We start from the raw sequence: 13531 nt of genomic DNA, 5'->3' as shown, positions 1-13531 counted from the left end.
TCGACGGAACCTCCATCACCACGACTTGGGTTACCATGGATCGTACTTGGGTAAATTGGTGGTGGCCATAACTTAGATTTACAGCATTACAACCCAATGTACCTAGGTACATTCATGTACAGTTATGTACAGTTATAGGAGCGGATATCCCGAATTTTCAAGCCGCGGGGCAGGTGGACACTACAGGTCGATCTCTCCGAACTTTATTGATCAACAAATCGCCAGGTGCAAGCCCTTGCGCACTCCGCTTCAACTTGAAGTTCCGAGTTCCAGTTTCGGTTCTATAAAAAATCCGGAAGCACACTCAGGTTGGGCAAGACTACTCGAATACCATAACACAGGGCTGGTTCTAGATCTTCATAATGGGCAGTTACTCGATATAGAGTTTACCATCGCGGGCATTTCGGAGGTCCCTATCCGCCCAGATGTCACCCCGGGTGGCTGTTCTTTAGCAATCCCCATGCTACGGGTGGTTTCCGAGAGCCAGGAAGCAGCTCAAAGTTCCAAGTTTACGGTGGATCAAACCCTCAACTTTCACTCTGTTATATCATATCGGTGTGTTGAGGCCTGAGGTACCTGCTGCGTGCACTCTCCCCCACTCATGTATCTTAGCTAGTACGTTCATCCATTGAGAAAACTGCCCTTGCCGCCCTACTAAGAATTCCGATGCCTTTGCGGGATAATCCTCGGAACAACCGTGCACGAACTATAATTGACTTATCATCTACATAAGGTTCAAGGGTTCCCCTATCCATCTCGCTACGATAATCGTGACCGCCTTATCTGAACTCACCGCGAAGGGGAAGACTTCGAATCCGTGCCTATTGCCGTTAACCCTCATGGCAGGCTTTCCATGATAGCCTAAAGTCGATCTAAATTTTACACACACTGTCAGAGTCTACTTATGGCCGAGAATTCCTTTCATCTCTTTCCTAGGCTGCCGACAGAGCTGCGACTTCAGATATGGCGCTTATGCATCCCATATCGCGTATGGGACATAGATTTGCCGACCGATGAGGGCATTTATGATAAGCCTAATGCCGATGGGTCCTATCCCTGCAAAGTCACTCCCACAGCGAAACTGAATGGGCTTCCACCCGTCATCATCCGTGTTTGCCAGGAGTCACGCAACGTTGCCAAAGAATCAGGGGGTATCTTTACGGAAGATACCTATAAGGATTTACCACACGATGCTGGTTTTGTCTCTACTACAACTAATGGGATTGCCGACGATTTCTGGGTAGACACCAAGCGAGATTCTGCGCATCTCAATTGGACCCCTTATTACGAATCAATTTACCAAAACAGCTTTGGTAGTGCATTGGCCTATCTTGCGTGGCACAGTCGCCTGGTAACTGGTCGTCCCTCAATTATGGGCGACTGGGCTGCTATGATAGTCGACCAGAAAGAAGAGAGGTTTGATGTTTTCGAACAGATACCTAGCTGGTGGGTTATTATGCGTGTTGTTATTATCCATGCTAGCTTCCGAGAAGCCGCGCAGACTGGTTTCTTTGGGCTGCTAGGCGACGCATCCGTGCAAATTGTCTCCTTGTCTAACGAGGAGAAAGCCAATGCGCTGTACGACTTTGCCGATGAATGCGATCGCAAGGCTTCTTCTGCTAAGGCGATCCAAAGGGATTCCTCGAAATCTTTAAAGCAGGAGCTAAAAGACAATTTTGAGAGGAAAAGAATATCCGAAAATATATCGGCGAGAATGCATCCAGCCATCATGTTCCGCCTTTGCACATCGAAGTGTAATAGCCCCAACGAGGGTTTATCATCTTAATAGTACCCACCAAAAATATAAATATGATTCAACCCTACCAAATAACAAAACCCTGCAGGAATATTCGTACAACCGTGCTCAAAAGGGGTATTCCAACCTCGACTACAGGAGGATAGAATAAATGCTACAAACAGGTAATTACCAAAACATAGTATACTCCGTGACTAGGGCACAGAATAGACATTTCAAATACATGACAATGATGAGTGAATCAGCCGTCTTCATCGCCATGTATTCGGCTGTCACACGTTTAGGCAAATCTCATCCCGATGATTCGCCTCACTTTTTGGTCTTGATTGCTCCCAGCAGTGGTTTTAGACCAGGCCTGGAAGCATGCCTTCGACTTTGCACCAAAGAGACGAACAAATGTCGTCATCCAGGAGATCCGAACTTGAGATGATGCACTTTGGCAGGGGAGTTGTAGAGTATTCAGGCATTGTGATTGGTTGATAGAGCTGACTACGCGAATGACAGCAAAAATGTGTGTACAAAGGTGAGTGTTCTGTAAGTGGAAGTTTTGTATGGGAAAACCCGGAAAAAGTGGGTCCATCCAAGCGGATGGTATACTATAACCGGGAGTGTTCTATAACCCGCCGTACCATAAGTGGGAGTTGACTGTAATGGACATGTCGGGACTGTGGAAATGGATGAAAAAAAAATTAGTGAAGACAACCGGTGTACTCTGTGAGCCTCGGAACCCAAGACGGGCACTGAGTCCTCTTTTGAAAAGAATTATCCATAATGTCTTGGCGAAGTCCAATTGTCAGGGGCAATCGGTCAGGAAAGGCGAAACCCTTGACCACCTATGTGGATCCCAGTGGTGATCAGCAGGGATGACTCGTAAAGTTGCAGAATGCCCATCAAACTACCGATGATCGTTCGGGAATGACCTCTATAAGTGTACTAGCCTGAGCTACCAAGTTTTCCGCTAGTGGATTACCACGAGCTAGTGGAGGTAACGGTTTGACAGTTGCCCCACAACCGCGGCATATCTTCAACGGTTTTGGGGAAGATTCCCAATGTATACGGGATACAGGGGAAAGCAGAATTGAGGTATAAAATATGGGGTCCCATCGATGTCTGTTTTGAAACAGCATTCCATCCATAGTTGCTCTTTTGCACTTATGTTTATTCCTCATTTGTTTGGTCTCCTGGCCGCCACGGCCGGCCTGGCCAAGGCCGTCAATATCACCGGCTATGAATATGTTGTCGTTGGTTCTGGTGCTGGTGGTGGTCCTTTGGCCGCCCGCCTCGCCATGGGCGGTCACAAGACGCTTCTGCTTGAGGCTGGTGATGATCAGGGTGAAAATTACAACTATACGATCCCTGCCTACTCTGCCAGAGCATCTGAAGACGAGAAACTGTCGTGGAATTTCTTCGTACACCATTATGAAGATGATGAGCGCCAAGCTCGCGATTGGAAGGCAAGCTACGACACACCTGATGGGGGGCTATACACCGGCCTGAATCCTCCCGAGGGCTCAACGCTAAAAGGAACGCTCTATCCTCGTACGGGCACTCTCGGTGGATGCACTGCTCATAACGCCTTGATCGCGGTCTACCCTCACCAATCCGACTTCGAATATATCTCGACCCTCACCGGTGACAGCTCTTGGACCGCCGATAATATGCGAAAGTATTTCACCAAGCTGGAGAACAACGGTTACTTGCTTCCTGGGGCTAAGGGTCACGGTTATGAAGGCTGGTTGTCAACTGAGACCGCACCCCTGAGCATTGTTCTGGAGGACCCTCAGTTGCTGAGCATGCTGACCGGTGGTGCTTTTGCTCTTGGTAACTTGACCGACAATGTCATGAATATTGGTACTTTGCTGGCTGGCGATGCTAATGCGGATACTGAAACCCGTGATACTGACGATGGCTACTACCAAATCCCTATCGCGACGGACGATGCCCATCGTAATGGTGCTCGCGAATTTATCATTGCCGTGCGGGATGCTAAGAACGAGGATGGCTCTAAGAAGTACCCTCTTGATGTCCGTATGAACACCCACGTCACTAAGGTGACCTTTGATGAGACCGCCAACCCTCCTCGTGCCACTGGTGTCGAGTTCCTCGATGGCGAGCATCTTTATAAGGCTAGTCCTATGTCTGATTCTGCTCCTGATGGTGTCCCCGGCTCCGCCAGTGCTTCTCGTGAGGTTATCGTCGCCGGCGGTGTCTACAATTCGCCCCAGATCCTCAAATTGAGTGGTATTGGTCCCGCCGATGAACTTGAGAAGTTCGGTATCAAGGTGATCAAGGATCTTCCTGGCGTCGGTACCAACCTCCAAGACCACTATGAGATCTCCGTGCAGGGCAAGATCGAGAAGGACTTCTCCTGTCTGAACAAATGTACCTTCAGCATCCGCGACCAGGAGGACCCTTGTATCAACGAATGGGAGTCTCCTATTCTCGGCGACCGCGGTATCTATTCCTCTCCCGGTTTGGCTGCCACTATGCTCTATAAGAGCTCTACGGCTGACGAGAACTGGGATATATTTTGCTTCGGTGGACCTGTCAACTTCCGCGGCTACTTCCCCGATTACAGCATCAATGCCACCGACGAACATAACTGGTTCACCTGGGCTATCCTTAAAGCTCACCCCCGCAACTCTGCCGGCACCGTTGCCCTGCAGTCCGCAAACCCCCTTTGACATGCCCAAAATCACCTTTAATTATTTCGATACCGGTGTCGGTGACTACGCAGCCGACCTCACTGCTCTCTACGAAGCCGTGGAGCTCGCTCGCGATGCCTTTGATCGGCAGCTCGTCAACATCACCGAAGTCCTCCCTGGTGCTGCTGTCCAGTCCAAGGAGGATATCGAGACCTATATCAAAGACGGTGCCTGGGGCCATCATGCCTCTTGTACCTGCCCTATTGGTGCCGATGACGACCCGATGGCTGTCTTGGACTCTAAGTTCCGTGTGCGCGGTGTCTCCGGTCTCCGTGTTGTTGATGCCTCCGTCTACCCGAAGATTCCGGGCACTTTCACGGCTGTGTCTACCTATATGGTTGCAGAGAAGGCTGCTGACGAGATTCTCAGTGAGCTCAATACCAGCTCTAATTGAAACGGATCTGTCAATGAGACTTGCAGATTACCTCATGGGGTATACTGTGAATCGGTATTATAACGTGGAGGGATTTCACATGTATTATATAATAATTAGACCATTTTACAAAGCGTGAAATTTTATCGACTAATCCATTGCATTGGTCTTTTTCTTTTTCTTTTACAGACCTTTGCTGACAAACCCATGGAAATTTGTCAGATTCCAAGTTGAAGTATGAAAAGGCAGCACGAACTACTTCCTTGATTCGGTAATGCCGCTTGTGCCATAGTGCTACACTACCTATACTGTTGTATGTTTTTATCTTGTTTTTGTAATTCTGACAGATTGTTTTGTCATTGTGGAATGTTATCGGTAAGGAGACTGAAGACTGAGTGGGGAATATGCTTCAATGGCGACCAGAAGACAGAAAGACGGCTAGAGAACTGCTGCAACATCTGTGGTTCAATGAGCCCTCACCACAACTTCCAACAAGTAATTAAGATAGTGATGAAAAGGGTCAGTGTCAGTATCGATAATATGGATCAAGCGTTGTTTGTGCACGAATTGGCGAGAATCTTGAAGATTGAACATCTTGGAACCATGATGTGAGGTGAGAGTGACAGAAGAAGGGAGATCTCCCACGTCCCCGATTGTCCTGCGTGGGTGAGGAAGGATGTAAGGACTGAGAGGTTTTGTCCATTGGAGGAATAGCACCAGGCCTAAATTGAGACTGACCCTGGCCTCGGATACGAATGACGCTTCCCCCTGGCGCTAATTCGATAGAGATGGCCAGAGAAATGGCACCTTCAATACATCTTGGAGTTGATTTACTTTTACCGTGGGATAAGACCAAATCATAAGCCATATAGACCACACCGCGCACGTCTTTGCTTATCAATGCAATCAATAATTATGTGTCCCGCAGCCCTGTATTAATTAGAGCGAAAAATAAATTTAAAAAAAGAGGTCTAAATGAATTTGTCGCGCTTAGAGATCGTTCGATCTTGGTGGGGTTGTGGACGAAGTTTTAGGCACCGACTGCTCCGTCGTCAACTTGAAGCCTTGGCCATAACGATCCTTGAAACCCGATAAAGGTTGATCTTCCAACCCTTCGTCTGACATGAAAGGCTCTGCTGAAGGTGAGCCCCTTTGGTCGATATTCACAAAACCCATCCTCGTCATATCCTTTGACAGGTGTTGAAGCGATGCATCACTCAGATGTCCTCCAACTTGCCTCGTCCTCCATCCTAACCCACGGTTCTTGCCATGGATTATCTTCTCATTGGTAGAGACCATAAATTGAACGGCATCGCCAGTGGCATAGTTATCGATCGTACTAGCATTTTCGTACAGATTGGTTCCAGCCTTGGAACATATATTCATGCATTGACGAGTTGTCTCCCATTCTTCTTGTAACCTGCTGAGTTCTGTAATGTCATCCTGAGAAGCTTTACTTGTTTTCGACTTGGTCACAATTCGGTCCATCAGTATCTTGAGATGATTCTCCAGCTTCGCAGCAGTGTTCAGGAGGCTATTTTTGCATTCCTGCAATCCGTCGTTGGTGACTCTTTCCGGTACGCTGCTCGAACTGACAGACTCGGTGGATTTGTCACGAGCTTTACGTGATTGTTGAATTTGATCAATGTGACTCGATAGCTGTGCACATATCTCGAGACATTTTTGAGTGCTCAAACGTTCCTCTTCCATGAGCTGAATTTCCCCATCCTCCGTTTTTGAGTCTGGTGAACTCCTGGCAAGAATTTTCTCGAGCTTTTCATCAATGCCTTCTAGCTGAGTTTCGAGATCATTGGTGGTAGTTTCAATCATTTCCTTGTAGCTCTCAAGGCTATCAGCTGCGATGGAGGATTGTCGGCTAGAGAGGCGCATCAGCATCAGAGTACATATCATTTACATAAGGAGACTTACATATTTGCATCAGTGAGGGCAATGATGATAGTTGATTTATAGCCAGCCAACATTCGTCTAAAACCATCAATATCTTCGCCCATGTACTTTAATTTGGCCCAGTCTCGGAAGCTCGTTTTGCCGGTGCGAGATCGTGCCGAGCACTTCTTGAGCTCCTCTTCAAAGTCTCTGCAAGAATTTCCACATCGAAGGAGGGGATACGCGAGACTAGCAAGTTTTGCATTGGAGTTCCCATTCACGGTCTCTCCAAGAGCGCCAAGCACTCCATTCAGTGCTTCGAGCTCCTCTATCAGGTCGCGTACCCGCTTCGGATGAGATTGGTAGCTTTGAACCGAGTTAAAAAGGGCAACGCTGGATTGAAATGCGAAAGCACTCAAAGCTACCAGGCCAGAAGCTATGCCAATAGGATCTGCCATTGTAGACCGCTTGGTTATGCGTGCTGAGATGGTTGGAAAATAGATATTCGAAATCGAAGATTGCGGGGTTAAGGCTCCAATTTACGATTTTCGATCCAAAGCACGCGTTATCCTGATCCAATCGGGAATAGATCGTAAGCGCCCATCTCCGGTGTGATAGGATGAGGTGATAGGCTCGATAGATAATAGCCGTCGTCCAGCGACGAGGGGCATCACAGTGGATCCGGCGTTGGACAGCCAATCAAGCATGTCTAGACGTGGCCACTTGACAAAACGGTAACCTGCGGGTGCAATGAGGCCTAGGGCTACTCTTCAGCCTATTCACCTGAATGCCCTAAATACCTTTCTTTGCACCTAGATATCCTGCACATGCCCGAAGCACTGACGTGTGCTTCTTATCATCCTGACTTCGTCGCTAAACACTTGACGAAGTTATTAGATGGCAAACTTTTTAGAAATGTACATATTTGAAATTATTCAGTCAGTGCATAAGCAATTGGCAAGATGGCCGAGTTGGTCTAAGGCGTCAGGTTAAGGTCCACCTTGACATCATTTCCTGATCTACGTTTGTAGGCGTGGGTTCAAATCCCACTCTTGTCATATTCTTTTTACTTTTATTTTTATCTTCCTTTTCTACTCTTATCTTTAGCACATGAAGTACTCTTTGTTTTCATGGTTTTTTCTCCCTAGTCTTATTTGATAGTAAGGCTGCCAGGGTAGAGACTAGCTAATGGCTTTTCTAGGATAGAATGAAGATAGGTCAAGTTACTCCGAGTCCCGTCGTTGGCTTCCGAGGCTAATGATAAGGTTGGAACTTCTAAGTCATCACGGGTAGCCGTTCGCCCGCGAGTATATATACATATACACCTGAGCATTGCAATATCCTATCATAAAGGTCGAATACTCGTCTTTAAATTTGTATGCTAGCCCCGGAGGACTTGGAACATATCATAAATACAAATAAAAGTTCATTCAAGCTCAATATACTACAATTGATGCACCTGGCTTTAGGCCAAAGTTAATTCTATTTACAGTTAGGTACCGGCCCAAACTCTTACTAGGCTGTTCGGTTTCAACCAATATGACACCGCGGCAAGAAAACAATATCCAGGACTACAGCTTGGCCCGAGGGGCAGACTGCTCTTCCAACGCCTGAGCATAGAGCTGATCCAAGAGTCCGCGATACAGCTTGACGGTAGGAGGGCGCTTCAGTTTGAGCCTGCAATCACAGTCAGTAAAATAACAAACATCAGGAAAATACAATAGTAGGCAACTTACGTAGGAGTAAGTAGGTTGTTCTCCACAGTGAAGGGATCCAGCTTCAGAGAAACATTGCGAACCCGCTCGTAGCCAGCCAGCTTGTGTTTCTTGGCCACGCGTTCAAGATCCCGGATTACGGCACGGCGAATCTTGTCGTCTGCCAGAGCAGTCTTAATCGCCTCCAGATCTGTGCCTTCGATTGTCCGACCAAGGACCTTGCTAGCGAACGGAGCGAACAAATCAGGTGCAACACCGAAAATTCCAACAAGGAATGTCTGCACGCTGTCACCGTGAATGTAGCCCTGGGCAAGGTAGCCGAGCTCCGAAAGCACAAGACCCTCCAGCCGCTCGGGAGAAATGTATTCACCCTGAGCTAGCTTGAGCACATTCTTGCGACGGTCAATGATAATGAAGCGGCCCTTGGCATCAATCGTGCACACATCACCAGTGCGGAACCAGCCATCCTCTGTCACTGCCTTTGAAGTCTCTTCGGGGTTTTTGAAATATTCTCGGAACATGCTGTGGCCACGCAGAAGTAACTCTCCGCGAGGGAAGGGCTTGTCTTCCACCGAGTACTCCATATCCGGCAGAGAGGCCAGACAGGCTTCAACACATGGAGCCAGACGGCCGCAGTTGCCCGAACTCGTATCGTCATCTGCCTGTGCAGTACTGCAGGCATAAGACTCGGTCAAACCGTAGCCTTGGATAACGGGGGTACCAGTAGCGATACGTAGGAAGTCGTGCAATGAAGGGTCCAAAGGTGCCGAGCCCGACACCAAATACTTTGCGCGTTCCAGTCCAAGTGCTGCAGCAACCTTCTTGGCCCAGATTCGATCATACAATGCGTGCCGGAATGTAGCTTTGGATGGATCCGGATTCTTGAGGTTGGCGGTCTTCGCCGCAATGATGTGCCGAGACAGAGCACCCTTGAAGCCCGGCGCCTCAACAGTGGCAGCCCGAACTGCGGTGCCAAAGCGGTTGTAGAGACGAGGGACAGAAATGAATCCAGTGGGCTTCAGCAGCTTCAGGTCATCCACCAGCTCCACAATGTTACCATGGAAATAACCAATTCGGGCACCACCCCATAGGGCTGCATGCTCTGCTAGACGGGCATAGATGTGAGCTAGCGGAAGGTAAGAGCACATGGTGTCACCTCGACTTTGGCCAATGGTGATGAGGCCAGCCGAAGTGGCAGCCACGGCGCTTTCATGGGTCAGAACAACGCCCTTGGGTGGTCCAGTGGTGCCAGAGGTGTAGTTAATGGTAACAATGTCCGAAGGGGAGGGAGGGTTATATCCACGCTTCGAAGCTTCGCCCAGACCCTCAACCTGGTCAATTGTGTAGATGGCAATATCCTGGTCAGCGGCCATCGACTCCAGCAGAGCGCGCTTTGAATGACCGTCCTGCTCACCAGCATCAAGAGGATCCAGGCTGACAATCATCTTGAGGTTTGGCAGGACTGACTTGAGCTTCAGGAGTGTGGGAATGTGCGGAAGAGAGGTGACAACACAGTTCAGCTCCGCGTGGTTGATAATATATTCTGTGGCATCCGAGGCCAAGACATCATAGATGGAGACAGTGAAGAGGCCCTGGGACATACAAGCCAGATCTGAGAAATCGATTAGTCTCTGAGAAGACCACTGACTTGTATAGCAGCTTACCGGTGATTTGCCACTCGGGTCGATTCTGGCACCAAAGACCAATTCCATATTGGCCAGGGCGGTGGCAGTCGTGCTTGACATGCAGCTCTACCAGACCAGCGCCAAATGCCGCGCGCCGCTTCTGTACAGTCTCGTATGTGAGCCACTGATATTGATCAAAGGTCTTGGTCACGGAGTTAAATGGGCGCCAGCCGAGGCAGTGGTTCTTCGGTTGGCGATTGGCCGTCGATTCAAACATATCATGGGCGGTCACAACCTAGGGGTAGTAACATTAAAGATCCATCTTTTTCTTGTTCCAAAGATTGTGCGTACCTGAGGATCCAATGTCTTCAACAACTCCTTTTCCGAATGCCAGGCGCGATACACCGGGCTGCGGCCAGGCTGCTCACTCCCGGGAATGGATATACAGTACGGTTTACCATTGGGAGGGTCCTGTTTGAGCTCCTCAGCCTTAGCGAGGTGAGCGGGCGGAGAGAAGAACATGATGGGCTATCTGGAGGAGTTGCGACCTGTCAGAACCCTGTTCGGAACGTGTGGCAACCTCAGGGAATGACTTACATAGTTCTGGAAAGGAGCTGAAAGTGAAGGTAAGAGAGTTTACAAAGAAATCACAAAGACAACGGAACAGTCTCCCAGATCCTAGTCGACCTTCACAAGGAAAAAGTGTGGGGAGGGAAAAGAAGGGGCCGGAGTTGAGAGAAAAGAAATCCGGAGAAGGCGACAATAGGCAATTTCTCCATCTCGTGTCAATATTTAAGTGGGACCCTGCAGATGGACCTCGGCTTGCGGGTACCCGGTCTACAATGGCCAGTCCCATACATTACTAAGTACCCCGCTAGTGGCTTGCCACCCCTGTCGGACTGGAAAACCTTATGCCGTCATTCCACATGCAGTTTCACATGGACCGTTCGGATGTTGCACAGTCTACCAGGTGTGTTCTACATCGGTGGGCACAACATTATATACAGGTATGCTTCTTAAGGGGAGATATACTATGAACTATAATAGGTAACTGTGTATGTACCGAAACGCCGCACCCAATGCCAAGAAGCTCCAAAGAAAGAACTAGAAGTATATGTAAAGAAACGAGGAGAAACGTACTCCATTATCCAGAGATCCAGAGCCACATTTTGCCATACCAAGTGGTGGGCTCATTTGTTTCCCACGTCTCATTTTCAAAGATGGGCCGGCCTGTGTCTAGGTCGGCCTCAAGGGGCTTGACGAACGGCGGGCGGAAGATAAGCTTGTGGCCTAGATAGAGGACCACGAACAGGATCAAACTCAGATAGTCGATGAAGAATTCCTTAACCTGGAAGTTCGGGATAAATGCGGTAAATCCTTGAGTGAAGATAATCAAGATGTTGAAGAACAGTCCATACCACGAGTAGTACGGTTGCCACATCGCCTTGTACGGCAGTACATCACGGGAGATGTTACGCGCCTTGAGGGCCCGCATGAAGGCAAGGTGACAAAGGTTCAATGAGGCCCAGGTGATGAAGCCAGCCACACCGGCGATCTGGAGCAACCAGTTGAATACGGTGGATCCCGCGTCCGACACATTCAGGAAACCCAAAAGGCCGAACAGAGCGGTGAAGCCCACTGCATAATAGGGCACGCCACCCTTGGTGGTTTTCTTGAAGAAGCGCGGCGCGAAACCCTCCTGCGCCAAACCAACGATGATACGACTACCGCTGTAGACGTTCGAGTTGGCCGCCGAGAGAACCACTGTGAGCAGAACGGCGTTGATAATGCTGGGAAGCGCCTTGATTCCAGCAAGTCGGGCCGCAATCACAAATGGGGAGGCATTGGCGTTACTAGCACTGGCTCCGCTGCCCTCACTCGCCAGAAGACCCGGATTATCGGAAGGCACGACGATGCCAATGAAGAAAATGGTCAAGACAAAGAAGAAGATAATACGGAAGAAGGTCTTGCGGATCGCCGAGGGGACGGTCTTGCGAGGATTTTCGGTCTCACCAGCTGCGATACCGACCAACTCAGTACCCTGGTAGGAGAATCCAGCCTGGATCAAAACGGACCAGAAGCCAATGAATTTGGCCACGGGCGTTTTACCACCGATTTCATCAACCATATAAGCAACGAAGGGACCGGGGTGGACCCAGTACCGGAAACCGAGGTATCCCTGCGTTCCTACGCCCGCATCGACGCAAATGGCGAAGATCATGAAACCAATCACGGTCAGAACCTATGGAATCTTGGTCAGGATTGAAAGCTCTCCTAGAAATAATCTGCCTAGCCCTTGGGCTTTCGACGACGCAGAAGCACATCCAACTCACCTTGATGCTGGAAAACCAGAACTCGAGCTCACCATAGAAGCTGACGGGGAACATGTTGAAGACAATAATCAGGACCCAGAAAATTGCGATGAAGATAGCGATGGGGATGGTGCTATCCCAGAATTGAATGATCAGACCAGTGGCCGTGAGTTCGAGAGCAAAGGTCGAGGCCCAGGAGAACCAATAGATCCAGCCCATGGCAAAACCCAAGCTGGGATCCACAAATCGCGTCGCATAGGCAGTAAAGGCACCGGGGATGGGCATATACGTCGCGATTTCTCCCAGGGCAGTCATGACCGAGTACACGATGGTTCCGACGAAGATGTATGCAATGAGAGCGCCTACGGGGCCCGCATCCGCGATGGCAGTACCGCTACCGATGAACAGACCAGTTCCAATTGTTCCACCTGGAGAGAAGGAAAGTGTGAGCGTGACAGATCTGCAGTCGACAAGAGATGTCACTCACCAATGGCAATCATTTGCAAGTGTCTGCTCTTCAGCTTTCGCTTCAAATCGGGCATAGGGTTGGAGTCCCGATTGGCGCCATATTTCTCATAGTCGTGATCATCCTCGGGCACCTGCGCCGATGTAATGGGGGTCTCGTATTCCATTTTTCCCTTCTCAGACCACGGCGCATTCCAGACCTTGCCAGAGGCCATTTCTGACGTTGTCGAAGCGGAACGGTGATCAGGAGAGAAGAAGAGAAGGATCTGAACTGAGTCAAGAGGTCGCGCGCACCAGTCTCCACTTAGGACCACTACCTGCACAGGAGCGGATGCCTCCGAGGGCAAGGCCGATGTGGAGAAACACGCGACGCTGTCAAACCCTACTTCCTAGATCGGCGGACAAAGTCTTAGGTAAAAGAAATCGAATGCAACGTTGAGAACTGATTTCAAGATCGAGGATGATCTCTAGAGAAATCAATTGATGCTGAAACTCCAGTCTTTGAAGACAAAGTTTATTTGAAATTTTTTTTTCCCTCATAGTTTATTTCCCAAGTTTTCCGAAGGTTTTATGTTTCCCGTTGATGTGGGCCACGCTCCCCAACAGAGATTTTTTTTTTCTGGTGGCGACTGATTAGAGGTTCCAAGGATTCCTGCCTGTATTGCGTTACGTATATCATTGATCAAGTGAATG

The 13531-nt window shown here is 49.1% G+C and overlaps 5 protein-coding genes across 5 annotated transcripts; 2 read left to right on the top strand and 3 right to left on the bottom strand.

Moving 5' to 3' along the window:
* Positions 1 to 904: 904 nt before the first annotated feature.
* Positions 905 to 1786, top strand: N7484_008777 (2EXR domain-containing protein; the record flags this gene model as incomplete). Its single annotated transcript, XM_057119164.1, has 1 exon — positions 905 to 1786. One exon carries the CDS (start codon positions 905 to 907, stop codon positions 1784 to 1786), a length of 882 nt encoding a protein of 293 aa, XP_056968719.1.
* A 1124-nt stretch (positions 1787 to 2910) lies between these two features.
* On the top strand, positions 2911 to 4855 carry N7484_008776 (GMC family oxidoreductase; the record flags this gene model as incomplete). The annotated part of the gene is made up of 2 exons (XM_057119163.1): positions 2911 to 4361; positions 4423 to 4855. 2 exons carry the CDS (start codon positions 2911 to 2913, stop codon positions 4853 to 4855), a joined length of 1884 nt encoding a protein of 627 aa, XP_056968718.1.
* A 969-nt stretch (positions 4856 to 5824) lies between these two features.
* On the bottom strand, positions 5825 to 7179 carry N7484_008775 (uncharacterized protein; the record flags this gene model as incomplete). The annotated part of the gene is made up of 2 exons (XM_057119162.1): positions 5825 to 6710; positions 6764 to 7179. 2 exons carry the CDS (start codon positions 7177 to 7179, stop codon positions 5825 to 5827), a joined length of 1302 nt encoding a protein of 433 aa, XP_056968717.1.
* A 1113-nt stretch (positions 7180 to 8292) lies between these two features.
* Positions 8293 to 10583, bottom strand: N7484_008774 (putative AMP-binding enzyme; the record flags this gene model as incomplete). Its single annotated transcript, XM_057119161.1, has 4 exons — positions 8293 to 8398; positions 8458 to 10048; positions 10101 to 10356; positions 10413 to 10583. The coding sequence occupies 4 exons, from the start codon at positions 10581 to 10583 to the stop codon at positions 8293 to 8295; spliced, it is 2124 nt and encodes a 707-aa protein (XP_056968716.1).
* Positions 10584 to 11205: 622 nt separating this feature from the next.
* On the bottom strand, positions 11206 to 13053 carry N7484_008773 (putative arginine transporter; the record flags this gene model as incomplete). Its single annotated transcript, XM_057119160.1, has 3 exons — positions 11206 to 12303; positions 12395 to 12801; positions 12861 to 13053. The coding sequence occupies 3 exons, from the start codon at positions 13051 to 13053 to the stop codon at positions 11206 to 11208; spliced, it is 1698 nt and encodes a 565-aa protein (XP_056968715.1).
* Positions 13054 to 13531: the final 478 nt, after the last annotated feature.

Source organism: Penicillium longicatenatum (assembly GCF_028827895.1).
Source record: "Penicillium longicatenatum strain IBT 33135 chromosome Unknown contig_6_segment0_segment0, whole genome shotgun sequence".
In the NCBI taxonomy this organism is placed as follows: Eukaryota; Fungi; Ascomycota; class Eurotiomycetes; order Eurotiales; family Aspergillaceae; genus Penicillium; species Penicillium longicatenatum.
This window is presented reverse-complemented; position numbering and strand designations above follow the sequence as displayed.